Source organism: Pseudochaenichthys georgianus, chromosome 13 (genome assembly GCF_902827115.2).
Source record: "Pseudochaenichthys georgianus chromosome 13, fPseGeo1.2, whole genome shotgun sequence".
In the NCBI taxonomy this organism is placed as follows: Eukaryota; Metazoa; Chordata; class Actinopteri; order Perciformes; family Channichthyidae; genus Pseudochaenichthys; species Pseudochaenichthys georgianus.
Window position 1 is genome coordinate 2,113,605 of NC_047515.1, and position 7,191 is coordinate 2,120,795.

Sequence of the window (7,191 nt, forward strand, 5' to 3'; positions counted from 1 at the left end):
ATTTTTACTGATATATAACTTCTGTCTATGTATAATGTATTATTGTTTCTTCATTTTTCAACTTATTAAAATAGCTGAGTAGGCCTACACAATCTGCTTCTGCTTCTTTATCATATAGACCATTAGTGTTTTTGTATATGTGTGTGTGTGTGTGTGTGTGTATATATTAGCCTATATTATATATCTTGTGTATTTTGCAAAATACCTATCATACATAATAACATATATAGGCCAGAATATTCTATTGCTGTTAAGCCTACTATGAATATTAAAATACGCCGAATCATGTGTCCGGTATCATGCCTACATATATGACGTTTGCAGAACCCCCCCCCCCCCGTGAAAATCAGTTTTATATTCAGCGAGTTATGAATCGATTGATTAAATGCGCTGACACTTCATTGCGCCTGCCAGACAGATTACACTGAGTGGGGCGGGTGACCGGTCCAAGATGGCGGCCCCACGGCTCGTCAGCGCCAATAGGCAGTAGCGGTCGATGCGGCGTCTACTCTTTATATGTCTATGGCTAAAACTGCAAGAAAGAACAAGAACACCGGAAGAAGAATAGTTTGCTTCCGGTTTGCTTCCGGTTTGCTTCGGACCATCACTGCCATCATTTGTTGTTTTTCAAGTTATACATGATAATTTCAAAACAGCCATAGAGACTGAAGAGGAGAGGCTTTACACGCTTTACAAACATGAAGTGAGTGTTTATTAGGACTGAAAAGAAACACATTCCTGCAGGACTGTTCGGGCTAGCTTGATAGCATCAAGTTAGACTACACTTAGCTAAATTGTCTGACATCATTTGGCTAAGTGAACACAACACATGGCACTCACAGATGCAGTGTTTTCAGGTTATCGTATCAAAGTTGGCCTGGTATGTTTGTGTAATCTGCAATACATTTGAGAGCTAACGTCCATGTTAGCTTAGCTTCATACACATATCTAGTTATTCCCTTGTAGCTGCTTTACTGAGCTTTACATATCCAGATGTGTGTGTCTCTGCTCTGAGTCTGCAGCATGTTCTTCTCTATTGTTTGATTCCAGGCTCAACATCGATGGTCTGTTGGTGTATTTTCCATATGACTACATATATCCTGAGCAGTACTCTTACATGCTGGAGCTGAAGAGGACTTTGGATGCTAAGGTGGGTGCTGCTGTTGGGTTATTCAATCTACAAGTACATTCAATGGGATGATTGACATTGTAGCTGTGCGCGCGGGCAAGTGCAATATACACACATGAGAAAGCATCGCCAAGCTAACAATGATGGCATGTAGTTTACATATAGCTTGTGACACAAATAGTATCTTTAATGTCACAGTGTTGCAACATAATACATTTAATGAAATACTGTAATACATATGACAGCTTGAGTCTCTTTTCAGATTTACTGTAGAGCTGTTTTTCTAAAAAACTATTTTTAGAGATACGTGGTTCTCACAGAATAGCGACACTTCAAACTAAAGTGATCTTATAGAATATGATGTATTACTGTAGGTTAAACTGCCCAACAGCAGTGCTTGAATTGGAATAAAAAAGGTGCCAGTACTCTAAATCAGCAACTGTTTCAAGTCAATTTATTTATACAGCCCAAAAACAAGTGTTTGGCTCAAAGTCATAGTATATCCTATAATGCTGGTGGGGTTGTCTCTTTACTGTATATTTTAGAAAGGCTCACTGTACTTAAACAAAATGACTCAGAGTGCATCTGAGATTAGAGGGGGTGCAGGGGTAAAGTGCTATTTTTATAAGTGGATCTAACACAAGATTGATTTTTGACTACTTTTTTTACGATGTTGTATTTGAGTGCTGCCTCTGTGTTTAGTGTCCCGTCTGTCCGTAACTTAGTGTGGTAGTGTTACCACTGAACAGGTCTCTCTTGAAAATGAGACCTTGTGTCTCAATGAGATTTTACATCTGTATAAATAAAGGCTAAATAAAAAAATTAAATATGGAAGTTAAAAGCATCAATCTGGTGCACTTTGAGAGTAACATGAAGAGATCTATGGATACATCTCTCAACACCCAGATGAAACAGAACTGTAAATAGATTTTCTTTTTCTTTATGGATATTTTACAAATCACTCCCCTTTTAACTCTATTCTTGTTTTACTGCCATATAGTATTTAAGTTTTAGTGATTTACTCAGATGAGTAGCTACCAGGAGACAGCGTTTGAGTTAGGCATCTGAGTTAGATGTATTTGAACTGAAATGTCTACATGCATAGCAGAAGATGGCATCTTTTTTACAGGAGATTCCAGCCAATCTCTGTTTTAAACCATGAGCAGCTAAATGAGCGCCTCACCCCACTGTACAGGCGAGTTGGGAACTTGTTTAAATATACCTGGGCAGGCTCTGTTTTGCCGAGGTCCTCTGGCACTTGCGGGCCGCCGAGGGGTGGCGGTGTTTGGGGCGACGAAGACTGCTGCTCCGGGGGCGAGGCGGGCAAAGCGGCGTCGGCACCTCATGACGCATCTACTGAGTACCGCCGTACCGGCACCTGCCGGTACTCAGTAAGAAGTAACGGTACCAGATGGGTAAAAATCAGAAGTCCCGGTACTGAGTACCGGTGAGTACCGGCCCAATTCAAGTACTGACCAACAGTGGGTTGTGCGTTGGTGTTGGGTTCAGGGGGTCACAGGTTCAAACCCCACTGCAGTCAGCATGTCGTTGTGTCCCTGAGACTCTTCACCCCAAATGGCTCCGGTGGGGATTGCCACAGTATTGAGTCGCTTTGGATAAAAGCGTCTACCAAGTGACATGTGATGTGATGTAATCAAGCATCGACATCAAAGTAAAGCAGAACATTCTACTACACAATAAACACTTTCTCTTCTCTCACATTTAGTACAGTTTTGCTAATAACAGCTGCATACTTGGTAAGGTTTTGAATTGAGGACTTTAACTTGTAATTAAGTATTTTAACAATTTTGTATTATTACCTTCCTCACGTAAATGATCTAAATACATCTTGCACCACTTGTCTAACTACTATAGATCAAATCGGCAAGGCAGTTTGGAAAACAAAACGAGGGGCACACAGTTTGTCTTTCAGCGATTGATGAAACCTGTGTAAAGGGGGGAGTTACAATAGTTTCCACGACATCATTCAGAGGAAAGCTACACAGTGTTCACTTTGTCTGTTTGTTGGTCATCCCATGCTCTTTATGTTCAGGGTCATGGAGTCCTGGAGATGCCTTCAGGGACAGGGAAGACTATCTCTCTGCTGTCTCTCATTGTTGCCTACCAAAAGGTGAGTTTAGCTGTGTTCAAGTGACTTCCTGTGCTCCACTCTTGCTTCCCAGCAGCCAGCGCCACATGAACAGAATGACAGATGTTACTTTCTCTCTCTCAGGCCTTTCCCTTGGAAGTGACCAAGCTGATATACTGCTCCAGGACTGTTCCAGAGATTGAAAAGGTGAGTCAATGTCAAAAGAGAATCACACATCAGAAAGTCAAATAGATATTTCCAAGGATATGTTGAAGTTTAATCCCAGCAACAACAATGTGTCTTGTCCTACCCCTTTGAAATCAAACATGAAAAACACTATTTCCAAGATGTTAAAAACAGAACTTGTATATTTGATCTGCTGTCTCTTCAGGTCGTGGAGGAGCTGCGGAAGTTGATGGAGTATTATTCCAAGCAAACTGGTGAAAGCAACAACTTCCTGGCTCTGGCCCTCTCCTCCAGAAAGAACCTGTGCATCCACCCTGAGGTAACGGCTGCTGCTCCGGACACAGCAGGGCGACACAGGCCACTCTCCTCACAAAGAGAGGAAGCACAAAGAAATGTTCAAAACTCTTTAAAGATTTGGTCTAGTTTTTCTCCCTTGAAATGTAGGCCTTATATTCAGTATGCTCCGCCTGATCTTCCAGTGTTTCAAGGGACAATCAATGTTGTTGGAATCATATCAACATGCGTGTTGTTCAGTGTAGGGTTACAAGATGCATTCTTGAGGTTTGACCTTTACTGGAATCATGTGAGTGATTGGACCTCAGCTCATATGCCCATAATTGCCGTGTCTGCTTCTATCCAGGTGAGTGCTCTGCGCTTCGGCAAAGAGGTTGATGGGAAGTGCCACACCCTGACAGCCTCGTACATCCGTGCCCAACGCCACAGCGACTCCAGCGTGCCTGTGTGCCGCTTCTACGAGGTAAACATTCACCGGATCCACCCAGTTTACACCAGCTGGTATTTTTGAACTAAAGTGGAAGTAAACAAGGCGGGTTAATGTTGGTCTACAAAATGATAAATGACACCCCTCTCCTCCTGCTGTGTGCAGGACTTTGATGCCGTCGGCCGCCAGGTGCCTCTTCCTGCAGGCATCTACAACCTGGACGACCTGAAGGACTTTGGGAGGAGGAAAGGATGGTGTCCTTATTATCTGGCACGCTACTCGGTATATTGCACTTCAGAATTCTGAAAGCAGGAAACATGTATCGTGGTATGAAAAAGGAAAGCCATTACTCATGGGTTTGATAGGGGACTAAGCTTAAAGCGACTATCCAACGAGCAAATAGTTTTCCTTGAATGTTTCTTTTATTGAAAACCCTTGTTGTGCACAAATAAAGTGGACGGATGTTTCTCTCCAGCTGCTGTTGACAGACTTATCTGCAAAGAATCTGTCCCAGTTACTCTTTACTGAAGTCACCCCGATCTGTTTCCCCTCCCCTGACTGTGTCTCCTCTCAGCTCCTGCACGCTAACATCGTGGTGTACAGCTACCACTACCTGCTGGACCCGAAGATCGCTGACCTGGTGTCCAAAGAGCTGTCCAAGAACTCTGTGGTGGTGTTTGATGAGGCTCACAACATAGGTCAGTGTCACAGTCCCATTTCCAGCCATCCGATACATGTATTCTGTATTCGGCTCCTAAACCATTACATGTGAGAACATGGATGGATCAATTCAAGACATCTATTGTAATCATGTAAATAACTAAAGATAAGCCATTATTGATTACAAGAGGGTTGTAGCATCATAAAGGCTCAAATGAGTACAGATAAAATGTTAGGTACATACGACTAGAATTATAATAATGTCTAAGAGCATCCAAAGACAACGTTAGGAGGAAAAAGGCTTACACCAGAAAAATATGTAATGTGATTATTAATGATACTTAGTGTTGTCTGTAGTGTTTGAACAATATATAATTGTATTGCTATAACAAACACTTGCAATAAGGTGATGGGTGTATTTCCGTTATAATGGTGAATATTCTCACATGCGTTATTTGAAACAACATGTTAGCTTGTTCTCGTGCTATCGAGGTGGAAATAGTGCCTAATTAAAAAAGAAAATGCTAAAATATTATCCTAAAAAATAATAAATAGATAAATATTTACATTATTCCATATTGAGTTGTTTGTGTGAATCTAGCAATATCATATGATATAGTTAACACGATAATATAACAATATTCCTCTTTCCTTTCTCCTCAGACAATGTGTGCATCGACTCCATGAGTGTGAACATCTCCAGACGCACTCTGGACCGCTGCCAGGCCAATGTGGACACTCTGCAGACCACCATCCAGAAGTAAGACCCTGATGCCCTGACGCCCTGACCTCCACCGTCCTGTCACTGCCATCTTTCCTCACTCGGAGTCTGCTAGTCCCCTCAGGAAACAACCATCTTTCTCAACTGTCATGTGGAGAGACGACAGCCCACTTCCACAGCTCTTTGGCCCCTTTGTTGGCTTTCATCTCACAGAATGATTGTATGAATATGAATCACCTCAAAATATAATTTCTATGTATGGTTGTGTCCTTATGACTGAAAAACACAAATAATTACAACGGTTCAAGGTTCTTTATTTAGTCGTACGCACATAGCTGCAGTGTAGTTATGCCGAAGAAACTCTTGTGTCACAGAGCCTTCCCGAAAGTGATGCCGGCAATAAAGCAGGTTTTAAATAGAAATGTCCTAAAAGGCAATATCCTCCTGATCAATAAGGAACGTATACTTCCCCTGGTAATCACACCTACAGGTAAAACAAGTGTCTTTCATCTGAACCCTGCCCTTTCTGTCCGACAGTATAAAGGAGACGGACGCTAATAAACTGAACATGGAGTACAGGCGGCTGGTGGAAGGGCTGAAAGAAGCCAATGTTGCCAGGGAAACGGACGTCTACCTCGCCAATCCCGTGTTACCAGATGAAATCCTACGAGGTAAAGCAGGAGGAACGCGGATTTTGTTTTTGTTCTTCTTCCTTTCATCGCCCTACATCTAGAGACCCCACACAACTGAGTCTGGAAAAGGTTAACTGTTGGCTCCTGCCCTCTCTCTCTCTCTCTCTGTTTCCTTCCTCTCTCTCTCTCTCGCTCTCTCTCCTTCCTCTCTCTCTCTCCCTCTCTCTCCTTCTCAATTCAAGTCAAAGGGGCTTTATTGGCATGAAAGTTAAATTAAACAATGTTGCAAAGCATCACAATACAAAATAATTAACAACATTAACATACATTTCAAATGTTTACATATTATTATGATATATATATATATAGTGATACAACACACACGTGTTGAAATGTGTGTGTGTGTGTGTCTCATTCACTGTCCCTCAGGTTGTGGCATGTGTATACATATTGGGCAGCAAGATGTGCCTTGTCTCCTTCTCCTAGGAGTGCTCTCAGTCTTGAGAGTCCCTCCCTCTCTCTCCCTCTCTCTCTCTCTCTCTCTCTCTCTCCCTCAGTCTTGAGAGTCCCTCCCTCTCTCTCCCTCTCTCTCAGTCTTGAGAGGTCATCAACCTCCTTGAAACCTGGGATCACAGAGTTCAACTTGTTCCAGTAAACGCTCCTTGCTTCGTTGAATGTTTGGCACTTCAGGAGGAAGTGCATCTCTGTCTCGGTCTCACCTGTCGTACAGTGACCACATGTTCTGTTCTCTTTTGGCTGCCAGGATCTTTTGAGTCTTCCTGTTTCCAGTCTGTGGTCACTGAGCCTGTGCTTGGTTAGGATCTGTCTCTGCTTTCTGTCTCTGACAGCAGAGAGATATTCTGCCAGCTCGTACTCTCTGTTCAGAGCCAGGTAACATTCTCATCTGCTTTGGCGTCTCGTCTTCCCAATGTTGTAAATAGTTGTGTTTACATTGTGTTATAATGCGTTTGACTGTGATTGGTGTTTGGAGAGTAGTGCTGCTGAGAGACGGGTCAGAGTGGCTCTGAGAGGGGGCAGCTAGCCTCAGCACCA

General features: G+C 42.7%; 2 protein-coding genes across 2 annotated transcripts in view; one reads left to right on the top strand and one right to left on the bottom strand.

Annotated features, from left to right (window-relative positions):
- Nucleotides 1-563: 563 nt before the first annotated feature.
- Nucleotides 564-6,239, top strand: ercc2 (excision repair cross-complementation group 2). The gene is made up of 10 exons (XM_034097650.1): nucleotides 564-703; nucleotides 1,051-1,150; nucleotides 3,183-3,260; nucleotides 3,363-3,425; nucleotides 3,610-3,723; nucleotides 4,045-4,161; nucleotides 4,291-4,407; nucleotides 4,700-4,823; nucleotides 5,449-5,545; nucleotides 6,044-6,239. The coding sequence occupies exons 1-10, from the start codon at nucleotides 699-701 to the stop codon at nucleotides 6,237-6,239; spliced, it is 1,011 nt and encodes a 336-aa protein (XP_033953541.1). The 5' UTR covers nucleotides 564-698.
- A 489-nt stretch (nucleotides 6,240-6,728) lies between these two features.
- Nucleotides 6,729-7,191, bottom strand: part of LOC117457513 (kinesin light chain 1-like) — a 16,872-nt gene continuing 16,409 nt past the window's right edge. The window contains exon 5 of the mRNA XM_071205266.1: nucleotides 6,729-6,761. Within this exon, the coding sequence (XP_071061367.1) occupies nucleotides 6,729-6,761 (33 nt within the window). The remainder of the gene's footprint in view (nucleotides 6,762-7,191) is intronic.

Excerpts from the sequence above, each read along its gene's own strand:
- ercc2 (XM_034097650.1), top strand. Across the intron at positions 3,426-3,609 it reads CTGTTCCAGAGATTGAAAAG|GTCGTGGAGGAGCTGCGGAA; the intron begins GTGAGTCAATGT and ends CTGTCTCTTCAG. Across the intron at positions 3,724-4,044 it reads ACCTGTGCATCCACCCTGAG|GTGAGTGCTCTGCGCTTCGG; the intron begins GTAACGGCTGCT and ends GCTTCTATCCAG.